Here is a 19,628-nt window from a genome sequence, read left to right as displayed (position 1 = left end):
ATGTGCTGGCTCAGCTGGGCTGCAGGCCGAGACGGAGGAGCACATGCGGTGGCTTTAGCAGCGCTGGAGAGAGGATTGACATGGCAGCTGGCTTTTAGGACCCTCAACCGCATGTCCCCCTATAGACTGTTCTCAAGTGTCCCTGGATGGGATGACTCTGTTAAAGAGGTCAATAGGCGCTGGTTTTGAGGTGGCCACCTTGGGCCATTAGACCGACTGCACTCATTTGTCATGGAGCTGTGGGATGCAGCAACATGAGGGTGGCTCGTGGAGGGGACAACAGGCAAAAAGAAAGCTTGAAGATTTATTTGTGGATGAAAAATAGCATGTTAGCTAAATCCACCATTTGTGACAAAAAGGTCTGAGTCAAAAAAAGGTTGTCTTTAAAAGGATTTACTTTTTAGCAACAAAGGAGAGCAGCATTACAGGATGTACATTCTGAACATACCAAAAAAGTGCTCTGGTGGGGCAGTCCCACACAGGCAAATCCATACATAGGATAATATAAAGGCAAAAAGCAATGGAAAAACACAGAATCTGCTTTCAATGTTTTTGTTTTGTTTTGCACTTTCTGGCACCACTAGTTCAAATAACTGCAGAAACCTCTTTCGGGAAATATATAAGCAATTTTTTTTGTCGGCCTGACATCAAAAATGCCTCTTGACCAATATGCTATTAAAGAAGAAAAACATAATTCACAAATTCCAACTACATTTTAGTTTAAAAAATCTATTTACACACATTAGTGACCTGTCAGTTGCTTTCTAATGCTAAAAGCTAATACACTAATAGCATTATCTCAGTGAATCCATGCAGATGTACGATGACCTGGTGAATTTAGTGCAGAAGAACCAGATACTTGTAGGAACCATTCCATCAGGGTTGCCCAACTGAAAGGAAAAAGAAATACCTAACTATCTAAGCCAACTGATAAAAGTGAGGTCAGACATAGGTAGACAGATACATTGACAAACACCCTTGGGCATTTACAATTTTATTTGTAATGATAACATAAGGAACATGTGTACACACCTACAAGCTGAGAGACAGAAAATAGTCAAATTCACACAGAATTGAACAGAGAAGCGAGACTTTACTGAACGCAACTTTAAACCAATGTGAATTCTTCAAAAAGAAACAGCATGCAGACCTAGAGATCTACAATGAAACACCACAGGAGATTATCGGTTAAGGTTAACGTCAAACTCAAAGGTTAACATCAAGCTCAGGACAGAACAGGGCTGTTTGTCTCCAAAGCACAGGGCATTAAGGTCAGAAAAGGTTAACTTCCTCCCTTTCTCCGTCTGCTCAGTGGTGTTAAACCGTCACACCTCGAAACTCCTCTGCAAAGAGGAAACAGGACTTCCTACAGATGCTCTGCTCAGACCAAACCGCCTAAATTTGAAGTAAACATCTCTTTAACCTTTCAGTACAAGAAGAAGTTGTCTCAAGGCCTCTACGCTAAGAACAGTGGTTATGCAGAGGTTATGTAACTAACCGCAGACAGTAGCAGAGGGAGGGAGACGCATCTCTCCTTATTAGGAGTTGGTCATCAGACTCATTTTTAAGGAACTTGCCTGTTTGCCCACGCCTCATCTACAGTGCAAAAGTTGTGAGATCTGACTGTTGGGGGGGGCTCAACACTAGCAGTCCTGTACAAACAGGGCTGAAGAGTTCTCCCCAGCGCTGTGTATTTCTGTGTTCATCAAGGTCTTTATTAAAAGCTGTAAAACTTCATCAGTAATTCTCTTGTTTCTTACTCAAATTCTAGGATCAAAAGAGCCTTGTTAGATAAGAACCTAAGGTCTAAAAAGATAAACCTGAAACACAAAATCCCAGGTTGTTGATGCTGTTCGATTTACACCCATATACAATTAAAAAACAAAACAAAACAAAACAAAGAAACAAAAAAAAAAACATTTGAACGAACAAATGTATGATCAACATTTTCTTTTATTACAAACAGCACATATTGATTAAAAACTTTCATAAAAGAGGGTAAAAAACAGTTTAAAAGAGAGGTTTAAGAACTAATTACGCAATTAGTTATAAAAGATTACGTCTTTATTTGTTTTCTTTATGAGCCCCAGAAAAACATGATCAACAAGTGTCCTTGAACACATCATTAAACCAATCTACATTGTGGCAGTAGAACTAATCTACTGCCCCCTACTGACTAACATTGAAAAGTGCTGATGTGTTAAAAGTAGAATCTGCATGATTAGGAAAGTAATGATGATAAGTGACAAACTAATTACATTTGGAATCAACAAACTGGATTTGATGAATCTATAAAACAAAAACCAGTTACATGGCTTTGAAAAGGCAAAACTCCTTAGTTGATCACTCATATACTGGTCTCACCACAAATTTATAGACGTAATGTTCACCTGGACATGGACATCCAACAACCTGAGTGCCATTCATTGCAACAGGAATCAATTCACTCTTAAAGCCAAGAACCTGACAGATATACAAGCCTTCACACATCACCACCAGGCGGTTACGATAAAGGATCTTTCCTGTGTGGCTGTTAGATGGGTTGTTGTTTTGGGAAGCCAACCGTGCTACAGGAACTGTGTCACACCTCACACGTTTGTTTGAACATTCGGTTTGGCTCTGAAGAACATCTGCGTTCCAGTTGACTGTTTTGTCCTTAAACATCAGACTACTGTGGACAGGTGTGCTGAGTACTTTTGATGGAAAATGTTGATTATATTGAATATGCGGATTATAGCGTCCGTCATATACTCTTAAATTTTGAATACGAGTGGTATGACGTTTGATGCTCTGAGAATCGATCGCAGTGCTCCAAGGATCAGCTGTGTAGATCCTAGGATGAAAATCTGCATTTTCTTTGTTGAATTTGGAGTTTTTAGTAAGAGTGGTTAAAAAGAACACATTAAACTCTAAAGCTTGCATAATACCCTCATTATACAAGTTTTTGTGAGAATTGTAGAGAGGAGAGCTGGAGACATTCTCATAGAGTTTCTCTGCTTGGATCATTGGAAAACGAACATATGTCAACAGCTCAGCCTGCGTTTCCAAAGTGATAGACTTCACCTGTTCCGTGATAAAACTCTCCACACTCTGAAGGACAAAATACTCATCTGGCACCACCAAGTCTGAGCGGATTATTAAAGATTTTAGAAGCTCCACTGACAGGCTTGTCCAAGCAGGGGACGTGGTCAGGTTTTGGAAGTTCCAAGCTAGGTACTGAAGACATTCTTCCTCGAGAGCGACGTCACCTGTCTCCAAAGCATAGCTGTACATTTGCACCTGGGTGTGAAACGAAGTGTCTTCTGAAAGGATTTTGGAAAACAGTCGGCCTACGTCTGTCATTAACTGCATCACCCCAAATTTAGCAGCCATCCAATGGAGGCAGAGAGCGGAGGAGAAGTTCACATCAATCTTACGGGTGTAAATATACCTGGAAGGAAAAAGAGACTTGAAGATGTATTGAATGTGAAAAACATACTGATTTTGAACATTGTTAAAATAGTTTTTTTCACCATACCTGATAAAGGAGTTGAAATATGGTTGGCACGGCACACTGATGTCAACGGTAACGTTGGTGTTTTCCTGTGTAGAATCGAAGGAGGGGAATTGTGACAAGATGATTTTGTGTGCGCATATTTCGGTGAAAATCCTTTTCTCAGATATGTTCTGTTGATTCTGTGTGGGAGACTGGACCAGGATATAGAAATCACAGCCTTCTCCTTTGTCAAAGATCTGGCCAAGATTATCAGATAGACCAATAGTGTGGTCGAGGGGATGTAGAGAATCCCCAAATGACTTATTCGTGTCTGGAAACATTAAAAAAGGAGGAAACGGCAGTAATATTGATAAGGTTTACTGAATCAAATACCATTAAAGTGTCATTTGGTTTGGTATAATACCTACCCATGGGTTCACAAACAATGCCAACATCTTCTTTGTGGGTACAGTCTGTTTCTCCCCACCTTTTGAAATTACATCTGACCAGATAATCCTCTGTGCCGTTACAATGGATTTCATCAAGCCAAATGGGTCCAGATACTGAGAAAAAAAAACAAAAAAAAAACAGACTTTTATTTGCAAGAAGTCATAAAGTAGGTTAAAATACAGGTAGTTCAAAATCCATATACAAGATTTGGCAACTTGGGATGTCTGGGCATGAAACTGAGGTGTGTATAGGCCAGGACAAGCCCCCACAGTTTAAGTTAACAACCCTTCACCATTGTAGACATTTTATTAATCTCGGTTGGAAGTGCAGTGTAAGTTAAGAGCACCTGGTCCATAGTCTTTTCCAACCGCCACAGATCTGGCTCCAGGGAACTTCAGCTGACGACACACGACCTGAGCTTCAGTCATATCCCAGTTGTCGTCGCACACTGTTCCCCATTTTCCATCATGGTAAACCTCCACACGTCCTGCGGAACTTACGCCAGTGCCGACAAGTCTCACATTGCCTTCCTGCAGTCCAACGTCTCCCTCTGATGAAGTTGTCAGGTAACAAGAAGTTTAATAACTACTGAGTATATATACAGGATAATGTAGCTTGTAGATAACTGTATATTATAGTTTAGGTTTCACCTAAGATTATTTGTTCTAAAACTGGATTGTCTTAAATAAATCTTGCAAAACAAGAAAACAGATTTTTATGACTCACTGATGATGTCAAAATTGATTGCCCAAGAAGAGACTGAGAGCAGCAGAAGTAGTCTCACAGTGTGCAGGATTTGGTGTTGAAGCATTTTCAGCTAGTTGAGTTGGTATTCTGGAAAAGTCCGTAGAAATCATCAAAACACTAACATACTGTCTGGGACAAGCATGGGCAACTGGTGGCCTGCCATCTAATTCTGTGTGATCTCCAAGTACAGTAAATACATCTCAAAACACAAAAAATAACAAAAAAAGGCAACAAAAATGCCCCAAATTGGTCTAAAAACATACTAACTACAATAAAAGAATGCACAGACTGACTCCAAAAACAAACAAAAAAACACATGAAAGTTGATAATCTGATCAAATCAAATTTTTTGCATCCCCCACTGTGATAAAAGTTGCCAATCTCTGGCCTAGGACACGTAGAGAGAGTGAACATTTATTGGTTGAATTATGAAAGTAATGCTTGAAATCCTGAAATGTAGTCACCCATATTCTGTCCAACGGAATCAGACACTTACCTTTAGTCTTCTGGGTGAGAGAATGTGACTCCTAAGTCTGAGGCACTCCTTATGTAGCCCTGCCAGAAACAGAGGGTGTGTGTGGGAGCCTTTGTGTGCTTTCATTTCTCATGAAATGTAAAAAAATAAAAAACGATGTTGCACTACAAGTTTTAGGTCGACATCTTTTGTTTATGCGATACATTTTGAACCGTTTATTCCACTCAGTAAACAAACTTGTAAGTAATGTGACCTTTAGAACAAGGCTTGTTACAACAGCAGATATGATCCATTTGCTTCCTTATTCTGCATTCCACTCGGGTGTCTGGGATGTTGATGCACTCCAGTACAAACACAACCAGTAAGCATTTTTCAAAAGCAAGCAACATGTGGACAGTGTTTCCCTTTGTGCAGGGAGTGTTGTACACAAGTCAGATGTTCAAGTCAGGGATAATTGGCATTAAAAGCAGGGTGCGATGGGTCCTCGACTACCCAGGGCTTGCTCAGGTCATGTGTGCATGGGGGAATGGGTGCCGCTTCTCGGACTGGGATCTCTGAAGCATCTGGGGGTCGACTTGGCCATGGTGGGGGGGGTTGGCCTGTGCTTCCTTGGCTCCGATTGGTGCTGCCATATATATATATATATATATTCCCTTTTTTTTTTTTATAATTTACAATAATAAAACATGCTTAGCGGTTGTATAATGATTGCACTACATATAGTGTTGACCTTTGACAGCATGTGCAGACAAGGTAAGAAAAGAAGAAGAAAGTTTGACCTACAAAATACGTGGCAGGTGGTCACATTGGAGTGGCTGATTATTGTATAATTAACAGTAACACAATGAAAAGCACATATTTATAGTGCATTTGTTGAGACATGAAAATGAAAGTTTAGAGTTCAAAAAAAAAAAAAAAAGAAAGAGGGAACATTTGTGTTGCAATCATCCCACCCACGGCTGAGGTTGAGTTTCATTTCTAAATAAACGCCACAAATCAAGAACGTTACTCAACATATTTTTGGAAGGTTTCCAATAAAGCATTTCACCTCTTTATCAGTAAAGAGGAATTCAGAGCCATGGAACCCAGGATTGACTACAAGTAATTTGTTTCATGCATGAATCGATAAAATTGATTGCAAATGCGAGGTACAGTTTCTTACAGAAAAAGGGTTGTAACTAAAGATTCTTCTCCATTGATACATTTTTGTTTGAATTAAAATTAGACCTAACTACTGTATAACTGCACTTGAATAGCCATGCAATAGAAAATCTCTGCTTGACATTAGTTTGGCACTGTATTTGTATTAATTCCCTAATCCCGAAGTCAAAGTTTCTCACTCATCATAGTCAGTTTGCTGCCCTCTGGTGGAAGGGCCCTCACAACATCCTAAAATGTGGGAGCTCAGCTTCAGATGATAAATGAGAATTCCTACAGATAGGATAGACACAGTTTATTTAGATGTAAAAACAGCCATAAGTTTTAATTTTCCTGATTTTCTTGAAGTCTTAACAGGCGGTGATTGAAATAATAATCTTGGGATCATAAAGGGAAACTAACAGGGAAAGAGAAAAACTTTGAGTACCTCTTTGTGATGTGTCCCATTCATTGGTAGAATTCAATAGACTTTTGCATTTGTTTAAAACAAGGCCAAACTCTGTTAAAACATCTCCAAAACTTCAGCTTCTGAGAGATGTTCCTGGTCTCCTTTAGCTGGATGATTCACCTCGCCATGAAGACTTTTCACCACGGCTAAGATAGGATTTTACATAACACAGTTACCAGTTTGAGCCGTTTTCATGGCCTGGGTTTTTCTTGCCGCTGTTGCTAAAGACTAATATGTACCAGATACCAGAGCACACGTTCAGATGATCAGAAAAGCATGTACTTGGATACATCAGGAACATTTCAGAAGAAAAAACAAGATCTAAAGAATTAATTATTAATTGTACTGAAAGAGATACACAGAGTAACCTTTAAGACTTTTATTATCAACTAAAAAACAATCATCTGAATTGCATTTAATTTAAATATTATTTATATGAGAAACAGCATTGTTTTTCAATATTTGGGACATTTGCAGTTTGATTTATCCTTAAGATAAATTAAAAGATCCAAAGTAATTTATTTACTCAGCTTTCATCTGATAAAAAAAAAAAAAAAAAAAAAAAAAACATACCAACAAATACTGAAAAACTCATTTTCATTTATGTCCTTATCCCCAAACTTAACAAATTGCAAAAGTGCTTTTGAAGTAGAATCAATATTTTACTCCTTCAGCAGACCTCATTGCCAACATTGCATATAGTAAAGTATTACAAAAAAATCCAAACACCTTCAAAAACAATGGAGGCAAACAAAGCCTGGATTATTTTCCTTTTACAAATTAGGTTGTTTCCCACGAAGCCAAGTGGACGTTTGTTCTTCTGAGTGCACAGGGTGTAGAAAAAAATACATAAAAAAAAAAAAGTCACAGTCAGAACTCGCTCTCTAGTACATTCATGATACGGCAGGTTACGGTACCATCAAAGCTTAAGTTTAATTCAACTAAATCGCACAGTGCATTAGCTTCAAGACTTTTTACCCTTTAGATGAACTCCACTCCCTCATATTTCACGTCCCCGATCTTAGTCTCTGGTAAAAGGATGCGTCCGTCCAGTGTGAACGCCATAATGTACGTGGCGATCTTTCCTGCGTCTTCCTCTGACTTTAATGCCAGAATGATTTGATCGTCTGTGTTGGGGACAAACTTGAAAGAGGAGAAGCCGTGGGTTGGGTTGAGTGGACCCACTCGACTCACTTTGATGTTTTTGAAATCCGGCGAGCAGCTGAGGACGAGGTTTGTGCCTCTGCGCTCGTCTGCTGTCTCCTCGTAGCGCTCCATGCTTGCACGGCGAGGGAGGAAAAACCAGCGTTGAAGGTTGTCGCTCCACGCTGCTGACTCATGGATGAAGTAACCTGAAAAAGATTAGAACACGATGATCATCATCCAGGATTCGTTTATTCAGGAAAAGTTTAAACATTTCCTGAAAAAACAAAACCTCAACTTAACTTTCTGAGCATCTTTGTGACCAAAAGTGACATTTTGAGTGTTTTTATTTGGTTTCCTCTCAATATTCCAGTAATTTTTAAGGCTAAGTGGTATGGAACTTTGCCACTATTGTTTTTTCATTTTTATTTGCTTAATTCCAAAGTCCTGTGCATTGTGAGTCAATAGAAAAGGAGATATGCATCATACTTGCCAAATGTGCCCCATTGACTCCCATTGTAACCACATAATTTTCTTACACTGTAATCATGACATATCACAATGCTTTTTCAATTAATACCCAATAGATCAAAGCTTCTACCTTCAAAATAAAGGGAAATATGTTTTAGGTGAAATGACCCCCTACCAACCAGAGACCATTGGATAAAGATTTAGAGAAATTTCGATGAAGGCCTGGATTTCTAATCTTGCAAAATATACAAAATTAAATTGTCCTTGTGCCCAAAATAATAATGCATTAAATTCAATTCTGCTATCAATTAATAAAAATATTTCACTTTCGCCCAATTTTTTGGAAATACTGCATATTTAGTGTTTTTCCCGCTGGAAAAAAATTAGAGGTTCTCATGATTAAAAAATCCATTCAAACTTAAAAGGGTTTGGAAGTATAATACATGCTATATCTATGGATAGGTCTGAAGTAGTTGAAAAGATGTGATGTGGTGGAAGTAAAAAAAATAAATAACGGATTGTATTGCACTTTTATGAGACAGACTGTTTGTGTACACGAGGTGTACACGTGTATGTAAGCTTAAAGGAGTGCACCAGGGTTCACATACTGTTGAAAAAGAAGACTAAATGAATCTCACTGGAATCATCGTCCAGGATGGAAATAAAGGGAAGTACCCCAAAAGTCCACATGCAGCCTCACCTGGTGGTTCTATCCCTGCAGCAGACTTCATCATTTTGTACCTAGGCACCCAGTTCTCATGTTGAACGTCTCCTCTGTGACCGACAACTTTCACCCACTCTGGGTTGTTGTTGACAAATTCGCCTTCAGTGGTGGTCCACTCCTTCCCCAGCCCACCCACATACAGGTGCTCATCCTTTACCGCCAGCCATTCAGCTTTGAAACCTGCCGGCAGAAAGTTTGGAAAGGCTGTGAGCAGTGCATTGTGGGATGTGGAGTCCTGTAGAAAGTTGCATGGAAGTGTTTTTCCTTCATTCTTATCGTGATTTCTGGTGTTTCTTTTCCAGACATAGACAGTGAATCATTGACACTCATTTTTTGTTGTAGTTTGTTCCCACTATTCCCTGTGATATCACCTCACTCCACGAGACATTCAATTTCATATAAACATCTGCCATTGTTTGGTTCAGGCCGTGAAAACACCTGAAATATTTTAGAAATTCACTATTGAGTAATGAGTAGCTAGTTAACATAGCATAGATTGTTCATTGGAGATTTTATAGTATAGACTGGGTGTGTCTTAACTGTTCCAGAAGCCCCGCCCATAATCAAGGCATTTTTTGAATTTCCTTCCTAGTGGCAGGTCAGGAGAAAGCAGGGGTTTAGAGAAGTGTCCAACTTATGGTCCGCAGGTAAAATGACCTGTTAGAGGGTCAAACTCAGCATATTGAATGACTTTATTGATTTCATTTTATTTATTTATTTCAAGGATACAAGTCAAAAGTTATATAGTAGATATACCCTTTACAACATGTCATCTGGTATATGTGACCAATTTGACATTACACTGCCAAAAAAAAATAATTTAACCCAGAATCATTTTTCTGGTCAGATTTCATTTGAATTAAAATTATCGAGGTTTATATTGTATATCGCCATTTTGAGAAAAAATATTGAGATGTGAGTTTTGGTCCATATCACCCAGCCCTGCATCAGAGTGAGTTCAGGTGTCAAATAAACCTACAACACTTGGTGTAACAGTTGTTAAACCAAGGTAACCTGAACTTAACTAAGCCAGTCCTCCCCAAGCAAAGGTGGTTTTTCAGGGATTTCCCCCAGAAAACTTGCTAAGCTTAGTGGTATAGAAGCTCACCGGTGGCCCACCGTGTTTTTCTAAAAAAAAAAAAAAAAATGTATAAAGTTGAGAGGAATTTTGAAATTATGACTATTATGTTAATATAAGCCATTTTTTTTTAACAATACTTAAACGTAGTCTTACAAAAAGGCACAATCTTGGGTTTTTCTGTGCTTTTATGTTTCATTCTGGTCTCCAGAAGGGTGAGACTGGTAGTTTGCCCCATATGGTGGTTTATCAACAGAACATACCCAGAGTGTAACCGTATCCCATATAAGACTAGTACTGTATAATGGATGGTGAATAAATGACAAATACAAAGTAGTAGTGTTGTGTTCAAGACCACACTATCCGAGACCAGAATGCACCGAGACCAAGACAAGACCAAGACTTTCGGGAGCCGAGACCGAGTCAAGACCAAGACCGAGACAAGCCGAGACCGAGACCAAGACCATAAACATTATTTTTTTCAATTTAAAAAAATCTATAAATAAATAAAATTATGACAAGGTTCGACAGTTAAATAACATTCTCTCTTTAATTTTAGTTTATTTTAAATACATTTGACGGACAAAAAAGGTGCCTGCAAAAAATTAACTAAAATATGAAAACTACTACTGCTACTGATAAATTCACAGTTATTCTACATATTTGAAAACAAGAATTTTATGTCTGCTGAATGTACAGCAAGTGTTTAAAAGCATTTCTGCCAAGAAATAATGATTCTTGATTCTGATTCTTTCAGTTGTGCAGGTCAACAGGTCACAGAGTTCATAAGATAATTTTTTTGTTTGAAAAAAGCCTTTACACAGGTTATTTTTATTAATTCACTTAGTTGATATAGTTTAATTTGGTAACTGTAAAATAACTAGGATATTCAATTAACAAAGGTTTCCAACTGTAACTGTAAAAGTGAAACTTTCTGAAATAAAACTACAAACAAGTTGTCAGCAGTGTAAAAAACATAGAGCTACAGGTAGATGTGAAACTAAATAAAACAAACTCAAACCCTGGAACAGTCATGTGACAAATTAATCAATTGTTCTTGTTGAGAATTATTATTATTATTCTGGATACAGTGGAAACAGAAACTATAAATAATAATTATATTGTGAACCTGTTTATATTGTGGGGAACATATTATATACATACATGTAATTGGAGTCTAAAGCCACAAAAAAAAACACCACTTTAAAAAGATAATAGACTAATATAAAACCTCTTTAGTTATTTGAGTCATTCTGGCTTGTGCAACTCTGCGGCGATGACGCGCTGGTGACGACATAATCCAAGATGGCGGTGGCCCGGACTACAGTTGATATTATGTAATAAAGCCTTAAAAGACATGGATATAATGAAAAGAGTGGATGGACAGATGCATAAACATGCAGACTTTCACACGGACTTAGTTAACACACACGGACTTATTAAACACACACGGACTTATTAAACACACACGGACCTCAGTACACACGGTAAACGGAACAGGCTTCACCGATCGGCAGGCACTAGGACCCAGAAGCAGAGTAAGTGCGTCCCCTATCCAGCTTTCACAGGCTGTAATATCATCAGTTTATCATTTTACCAGTTGTTAGAGCTACTGTCTTTACCAGGGAGATAATATTTATTACTGGTGATTGTTTTCTGGAGTTTTACTGGGATTTTTACCGGTGATTAGTTCATTTCTCCCTTGCACTCCGCGGTCCAAACTGACACGTAGCCACACACGTATGAGTGTGTCACACACGTCACTCAGTCATATTAAGGAAGGTTGTGGTCATTATACGTGGTGGATTAAATAATGAATAAAATATTGTTTTATCCCGTTCTTCTCCGTGTTACTATCACATTATAAAAAAGTTTAAAAATAGCAGGAATTAGTGCTGGTCTCGAACAGTCTTGACGGAAAATCCCGAGTCCGAGACAAGACCAAGACCTTTAAAATTTGGTCTCGAGACCAAGACCGGTCTTGACCACCACAACACTACAAAGTAGTTACTACATTTAATAATCAATAACCAGTGTGAATGTGAGTTCTTCATTAATTTATAATGAATGTACTTATTGTTTGTTTATACTAATATGCATGTTTGATTATTTTTCAAAGAGAGTAGGAAGTGGGTTCTTTTTAGAGAAATCTGAAACATTACAATCACTGAACTGTAAATATTTGTCTACACACACATTTCCCTAAACTACAGACCCTTGCAGCTGAATCAACACACACAAAAAATATTTCTCTGCACACAAGTGTCAGTGTCACCTCCTCCTCTTTTCTTTTTTCCAACCGATGAAAAAAATACAGCAAATTAAAAAAATGTTGACTTTGAGAACAAAAATGACATTTTGGTCCATATTGCCAAGCGCTAGTGTACACCTTTGTTTGAAAAGAGAACGTTTAAATACAATATCAAAGATAGTAATCCCAGCCACTCCCAGGATGTTCTGAACTGGTTCTAAAAGCACAATCATCTGTTAAGATAAAGGCGTTACTTTGATTTTACCTTTCAATACTTCCTGTAGTGCAACACTGACCTTTGGCGACGCTGCCGTCTCCGTCAGTTAGGATGACCCAGGGCACAGCCTTTTCTCCGTCTATATGGTAGATGATGCCCGTTCTGTCATCCACGCTGTAAAGTTTCCCGTTGAACACCACCAGCTCAGACAGCTCCATGCCTCTGCCTTTCTCTGCCAGGTGGCTTTCCAGCAACACTCGGTCTGCATCCCACTCAACCGCCACTTTGTCGCCACTCTGCGACACAAGAAGGTAACCCCTTCGCATGTAGCTGAACCAGGTCAGCTTTTTGTCACTGGCAGAGTTTGTGTCCAGGTCAGCAATCACCCCGATGCGATACCGTGTGCCCTGGGGCGTCTGCTCGAGCGGGCTGAGAGGGTACGTGTCATTGTATTGGAAACTGAGAGGCTGGCCGTCACTGTGCTTGTGTCTCCAGCTGTTCGAGTGAGAACGCATGCCCGAGCTCAGGTGCATTAAAAGCAGAAGAACAAAAGCCAGTGCCGCGGCCATTAACACGATGGGCCTCCACTTGAAGCGGAAACGAGGGTCGGTGTTGTTAGCCATGGACGCCAACATGGGGAGGCCTCCTACAGAGATACGCAGAGGGTTCATATGCTCATTCTGCTCCAGTTGTGTGAAGCCAGGGGGGGGAGGCATGGAGGACGAGGGCCTGGAGGGGCCTACAGGAGGAAAAGTGACAGAAGAAATATTCTAAATCAGGATTGAGCCAACTTAACATCAGCAAGACATACAGGACTGCTTGCATTGCTTCTACATGACAGAAAGTGGTTCCACCTGTTTTCCCTTGAATGTTAACAATACCAACCAAAGGGCTTGGTAGAAACAGTAGAAAAAAACAGGGCAAATTATTTATAAATATAATTCTCAAATCTATAATTCTAAGACAAATCATTTATATATTTTTAAAAACTTAACATACACTTACTGTAGGGTTCAACAAACAATGAAATTAGAAAAGATCTTAGAAAAGTACAACCTACATACTCTCCATAGGTCGATTCCTCTCAGTCAGTAACCCAGTCCGTCCTGATGGCAGGAAGCACCCTGATTTAAAACTATTTTTCTATTTGACTATTCTAAATACAATAAGCCTACATTACACACTAAGCCCAACCTAATGGTAAACGTATACCAGCTGACAGCCAATGTGATGGTACAGCGTGTAAGTGCTGGGAGGGGCCTTCCAGGGACTAAAGAGGGAGGTAGCTGTAAACAGGTGCCACAAGTTTGACAACAGACACCTTTAAAGAAGTACTAGAACAACTCAAAGTACTATAATCCCATTACATATTTAAAAAAAATATTTTTAAAAAAATAAACAAAAAAACGACAAAGTAAGACTGTTATATTTTAAATTAATTGCTGCTCACTATGGTAAATAGGGATGTAACGATTCACTCAACTCCTGATACGATTCGATTCATGATACTGGGTTCACGATACGATCTCTCACGATTTATTTTACAAAATGGGACTGTAGACAAAATTTTTTTTTGGGAAAAAAAAACTAGAAAATGCTGCACTATTTTCCTTTTATTTTTCATTGTCAAAATAATTCCTTGATAAACTATTCAAAACAATGCAATTTAACTAAAAATAAATCTTGAATGAAATAAATAAAGGAATAATACAAATGAAAATGAAGTCTATTAATTTAAATTCTGGTTCTATAATAAACAATGCAAAACTGCATAATAGTTCTTTTTCTTTTAAAAGTGCAACTGAAAATGTATTTTGTGCCTTAACAATTGGACTTTAAAAAAAAAAAAAAAAACCGATTGCACTGATTTACATCATATTTGTTTGGACCAGCAGAGGGCGCTGGTAACACAGTGGTCGGTTGGCATGCAGATATCTTGCAGTGAAGAAGAGAAGCTACGCTAGCAGACAGAGCTAATAGAAAAACGTGACTTTTACAGATACTCAAGTAATATTACAGATATTCTTTCGGTGCTTAAGGGGTAATGAATCATTTATTAACATATTTAAGAGTAGAAGGCGGCCAGAAAGAAAGTATTAGCAGACTCCGCCCGCCGCCTACACTTGTGGATAGCGTTCTCTGCTGGTTAAAGTACTGCGATTCAATTTTTAGAAAATCGATATCAACCGTGATACCTATGAATCGATTTTTAACTGCCTTACGATTAATCGTTACATCCCTACCATGTAAGGATCACGTTTTATTTTACCCTGGAATTTAAGTTCTTTTTAGAGAAATCTGAAACATTACAATCACTGACTGTACTGTAATTATTTGCCTACACAAACACACATTTCCTTAATTTACAGACCCTTGCAGCGGAGTCAAAAAATGATTCTCTGCACACAAGTGTCACTTCCTTCTCTTTTCATTTTTACAACTGGAGAAAGATTCTTTCATAAAAATGAACTCCAAGCCCAACAGAACTTCATTATGGCAGCAAAACAGATGCTCAGTCATCCCAAACACTGTGCGTATCTGTTCAGGGCAAAACCTCTAATTACCTTTAATGTATGTAACATAATCTAATAGTTAACCTTACCTCTCTGTCTCCTCCTGGCTGATCGCTGACCTTGTGTCATCTACTGCGCTGGACCTCAGAAATCCTTCTGAGTGGAGCGCTCAAAAGCTCCTTCAGCTCACTGAATACCTGCAGTTCAACCATGACTAGGCTTTGTTCACGCTGTGGTGAACCTTTACCTACACTTGGAGGATTGTGAAAACAGTCCAAAGGGGCAACCTCTGTACAAGCCAGCCCCACACCATCAATAAACTTGACAGTTATGTGAACGAGCACGTTGGCTTTTGTGGTAAACCTTTTCCTGTGATACAATCACTTGTCTATTGTAAGGACAGAAACCAGAGATCAGCCCAATAACTGCAGACACATGTGATCCAGGAACACACAAGCTGTTGTCTGAATGAGTGACTTCTATTGTTGTTAACTTGATAAGCAATCGAGAACAAAAGTGAATTGATCTGATTCATTCAAGACATTTAATCTTCCCCTAACTGGACCGTTTTGAGTCTTCGCCCGTGGGCTAGAATGGTCCACCTTGCACCCCCCCCGAGAATTAACAAAGTGGGGGTTTTTCTGGAAGCTTGTTATGTATATTTAAATATTCTATATGTTGTTACAATGCAAAAAATTTGCATCTCACTAACTTTTCAAGGCAGTAAGTGTGTGACTGTCACCAAGCGGCGTGTGAAAAAAAATTGGAGAACAGGAAATTAAAGGGACCATAGCTTCAAGTAGATTTGGTGTATAATGATGTCTGACCCCTCAAAATGTTTCTCTGGGTCCCCATCTACCGTTTGACACTAGTTATATGCAAACTGAATTATTTAGTAGGTTCCCAGAGATCAAAAGGTCACAGATTTCGGGGGTTGCTTAAAATTGGGCACTCCTTCGTGAATCGAACTAAAAACCAATGACAACATGCAATATTCTTCTCATAATACTTCGAAGTGTCCTTGGGCAAGACACTGAACCCTAAGTTGCTCCCAGTGGTCGACTAGCGCCTTCATTGGCAGTCCTGTCCCACTGGTGTGTGAATGTGAGAGTGATTGGGTGAATGAGCTGATATGTAAAGCGCTTTGAGACTGCTTCAGTGTGGTGATAAAGCGCTATATAAATCAAGTCCATAGTCCAAGTCCAAGTCCATAGTCCTTTTGACAATCATAAATCCCCCACGTTTCAACATTTTCTTTCACAAAATCATTGAGACAAACGGAAAAGGGAATGTACAATTATTATTATTTTTAAATAAAATAACACCATGAATTCAATTCAAAATAAAACAATTTCTCAGGCTCTAATCAATTCAACGGAATTCTTGAATTTCGTCATGTTTACGGTAAGTTTGGCTGACTACACATTAGGGACGCTCATGGTTAACCGTTTAATCTAGGGATGTAACGATTAATCGTAAGGCAGTTTTAAAATCGATTCATAGGTATCACGGTTGATATCGATTTTCTGAAAATTGAATCACAGTACTTTTTTTAACCAGCAGAGGGCGCTATCCACAAGTGTAGGCGGCGGGCGGAGTCTGCTAATACTTTCTTTCTGGCCGCCTTCTACTCTTAAATATGTTAATAAATGATTCATTACCCCTTAAGCACCGAGCGGGTAATGCAACGGTGAATAAGTATAAACAATGTGCTCCTTTGGAGTCTGCGAGGTCTGTGAACGGAGCCATGCATAATGAGCCCTTCAGTGCACGCTCACATTGAGAGCAGCAGTAAAAAGGTAGAACGTGCCAAGCGCAGCGATAGAGCGTACACGCTCATCAGAATCAGCATGGAGGGTCCAGAACTGATGGACTTTGATGCCAGGACAGATGTACAGCTGTGGTTCTCCCAGGGCAGGGGTCTGCAACCTGCAGCTCTTGGGCCTAATGCGGCCTTTTGACTCTTTTGCAATGGCTCCCTATAGCTTTAAAAAAACAAAAAAACTATTGATCATAACAAATAAAATCAAGATATAACAATTTGCAAACCTAAAATAAACCACGTTGTGCAATGACTCAGCACCTTCTTACTTCATCATAAACTTTCTTGCACCTGTGGCTAACCTTAAGTTTTAAATCCCTGGTAAATCCCTGGTAAGATAATTAAACAAAAACACTATTCTGGAAGAAAATACAGATTTTCCATGGGGTAAAGCAATGCAGATGCTAAGTTAGTTATGCTACTGTTAAGTTAATTTAAGTACAGGCTTCCTGCTAAATAAAAAAAATAGAATACATGTAACCCGTTGTTATGCTTTGTTGTTATTTTTTTTTTTTAAATTGTTACGTCTTCTTTTAAAATTATATAAAATAAATGACCTGTTATTTCAGCCACTGCTTGTTGCAGAAAAACTTAATATTGACACTAAAAAAAAATAGGGTCTTTCTTACCAGTGACACCATTATAGTGTAATATTCCAGTAAACAAAATGTTGGTTCCTTCAACAAACAGCGACAAAATTTCTGTGAAGACGTACCTGCACATTTTAGAGAAAAAGCAGGAAAGGTTTTGAAAAAAAAATCGATACTTAGCGCGGGCATATGATAATCGGTCATGCGAAAAAATATTGCGATAAATCACCGTATCGAGATATCGTCACACTCCTAATATCTAGAATAGATACAGTAGATATGTCATGTATTCATTATCTATACTTTGTACGTTCTGTTCCAGGTGACTCAGTCATCCAACTTTCTTGAATTAAGATAGAGGAAGATAGTTATTAGTTATCTGTTTAATTAAAAACAGGGTCTTGTACCCAAACTAGCTGTGTACCTTTAAATTGATCTTTTCCTCATCAGCTCATTACAAAACTGCAAGCCTTCACTTTAGTGTGCACATTTAAAGTCAGGGCGGGCAACATGATAACATAATAAGATCGCTCCTGTTTCTTACAGAAGTCGCTCTGATCTTCTATTTTCTCTTCTTTGGGGAATTACACATTTCTGCAGTAGAGATGATCCTGTGATTATTCCCTGGATCAGCCTAAGTATAGAGTAGCATCAAAACCACAAGGGCCCTCTAGGACAGCATGAGATTCTGTTGCTCTTCATCAAACTCAATAACAGGTAAAGTGACATACTGTAGATCTACAAACTAACTCTGTAGAGTTTTCTGTTTGGTATCCAAGTGTGACTTCACTTTTGGTGCAAAGTTCAACAATAACACACACCCTAAGCTCTTAGTTTTACACACACAGTTCTCGAGTAAGGCTGGGTGATATATATGGACCAAAACTTTCTCAAAATGGCGACATATGATATTAATCTTGATATTTTTAACTCAATTAAGTCTTACCAGAGAGACAATTGTGGGTTAAATCTTCTGATGAAAAATGTGGCACACAAGCACATTTATTAACTAAACAAACAGCTGCCCAAAATGTGCCACTTTTGGCAATTTCCCCTCTCAGGGACAGCACGTGTGAGTGAGTTCTGTAGTGTGGCTGTTTAGAGGAAGGTCTGGGTTAGGGCGCACTCAGTAATTCATCTTACTGAGCTATTAATGCTGTTCTGAAAAGTAATGAAAGAAGAGGTCGACCGAAATGGGATTTTCATAGGCCAATGCAAATACCGATTTTTTTTTTTTTAAATTTATATATATGCGATATTGTAATTTTCTGTATCCCCAAAATTGAAAACTCAATATGTTTTGAATCTCGATATATCGCCCACTCCAAGCCCTACAGGGCACATAGAAAATTCTTCAAAGTTTTTAACAAGTGAGTTTGTCGATCATTTAAAATCTTAACCAGATAAACATAGTCGATATATTGACTAGCTGGGAAAAAAGCAAGACAAATATGCTTCTGGTAAAGCTAGATAGAAAAAGATAAATCATTCAAACTTGGAGAAAGCCTTTAATTCATTATTGTACCGGGCAGACTAGGGATGAGATTATATTCAAATGTATGAGAAAGAAGTGCATTTATTTTTCTAAAGACCTGTGGCATCGACACATCACCTCCGAGACCAACAGTGCGCTGTGGTTGAGCAGTGCACTCTCTTATCATCTCTAATGTGACGAACACAAACAAATGAAAGTCCGTCCAGTAGCATTCACACAGGGATGCCTTCATAATAAAGCGTCGGAGCTCGGTTCTTACCTCACCGGGTAGTTGAGCCGCTCTCAGGCCGCTGGTGGCCGCAGTTCACACATCCTTTTCCGGTCCGCTCTCTGCCGATTTACCGACGTCCACACAAATGACGAATTACTTCCGCTATACGTCGATGACGCAGCACGGTCACGCATGTACGCGCTGTCAAATGGCACCTTCAGGGGCAGTTGGAGATTTGGTAACCAACTCAAAAAAACGTCTACAACTATGGAAATTAAGTTGTGATTATTTTATTTTTTTGCTAAAGGAAGCAAAACTTATGGAAGCGCGTTTCAGCCAATACAATACAATAAAATAAAA

General features: G+C 38.8%; 2 protein-coding genes across 6 annotated transcripts; both read right to left on the bottom strand.

Annotated features, from left to right (window-relative positions):
• Positions 1 to 1,935: 1,935 nt before the first annotated feature.
• Positions 1,936 to 5,234, bottom strand: LOC114468309 (galectin-3-binding protein A-like). Its single transcript, XM_028455127.1, has 6 exons — positions 5,169 to 5,234; positions 4,652 to 4,759; positions 4,272 to 4,475; positions 3,904 to 4,038; positions 3,518 to 3,806; positions 1,936 to 3,430 (listed from the first exon to the last, which is right to left on the bottom strand). Exons 2-6 carry the CDS (start codon positions 4,734 to 4,736, stop codon positions 2,344 to 2,346), a joined length of 1,800 nt encoding a protein of 599 aa, XP_028310928.1. The 5' UTR covers positions 4,737 to 4,759; positions 5,169 to 5,234; the 3' UTR covers positions 1,936 to 2,343.
• A 1,351-nt stretch (positions 5,235 to 6,585) lies between these two features.
• Positions 6,586 to 19,426, bottom strand: cant1a (calcium activated nucleotidase 1a). Of its 5 annotated transcripts, none has more exons than XM_028456112.1 (4): positions 19,317 to 19,426; positions 12,717 to 13,376; positions 9,068 to 9,271; positions 6,586 to 8,105 (listed from the first exon to the last, which is right to left on the bottom strand). In XM_028456112.1, the coding sequence occupies exons 2-4, from the start codon at positions 13,351 to 13,353 to the stop codon at positions 7,735 to 7,737; spliced, it is 1,212 nt and encodes a 403-aa protein (XP_028311913.1). In that variant the 5' UTR covers positions 13,354 to 13,376; positions 19,317 to 19,426; the 3' UTR covers positions 6,586 to 7,734. The 5 variants fall into 5 exon arrangements, with proteins under 5 accessions (XP_028311913.1, XP_028311915.1, XP_028311911.1 ...); XM_028456114.1 differs by having other exon boundaries at positions 19,322 to 19,422; XM_028456110.1 differs by lacking the exon at positions 19,317 to 19,426 and adding an exon at positions 15,240 to 15,417.
• Positions 19,427 to 19,628: the final 202 nt, after the last annotated feature.

Source organism: Gouania willdenowi, chromosome 8, assembly GCF_900634775.1.
Source record: "Gouania willdenowi chromosome 8, fGouWil2.1, whole genome shotgun sequence".
NCBI lineage: Eukaryota > Metazoa > Chordata > Actinopteri > Blenniiformes > Gobiesocidae > Gouania > Gouania willdenowi.
This window is presented reverse-complemented; position numbering and strand designations above follow the sequence as displayed.

Excerpts from the sequence above, each read along its gene's own strand:
- LOC114468309 (XM_028455127.1), bottom strand. The coding sequence starts at position 4,736 with ATGCTTCAACACCAAATCCTGCACACTGTGAGACTACTTCTGCTGCTC. Across the intron at positions 3,807-3,903 it reads CATTGTTTGTGAACCCATGG|ACACGAATAAGTCATTTGGG; the intron begins GTAGGTATTATA and ends TAATGTTTCCAG. Across the intron at positions 3,431-3,517 it reads TATTTCAACTCCTTTATCAG|GTATATTTACACCCGTAAGA; the intron begins GTATGGTGAAAA and ends TTTTCCTTCCAG.
- cant1a (XM_028456110.1), bottom strand. The coding sequence starts at position 15,279 with ATGACACAAGGTCAGCGATCAGCCAGGAGGAGACAGAGAG. Across the intron at positions 13,377-15,239 it reads AGCCAGGAGGAGACAGAGAG|GCCCCTCCAGGCCCTCGTCC; the intron begins GTAAGGTTAACT and ends TTCCTCCTGTAG. Across the intron at positions 8,106-9,067 it reads TGCAGGGATAGAACCACCAG|GTTACTTCATCCATGAGTCA; the intron begins GTGAGGCTGCAT and ends AATCTTTTTCAG.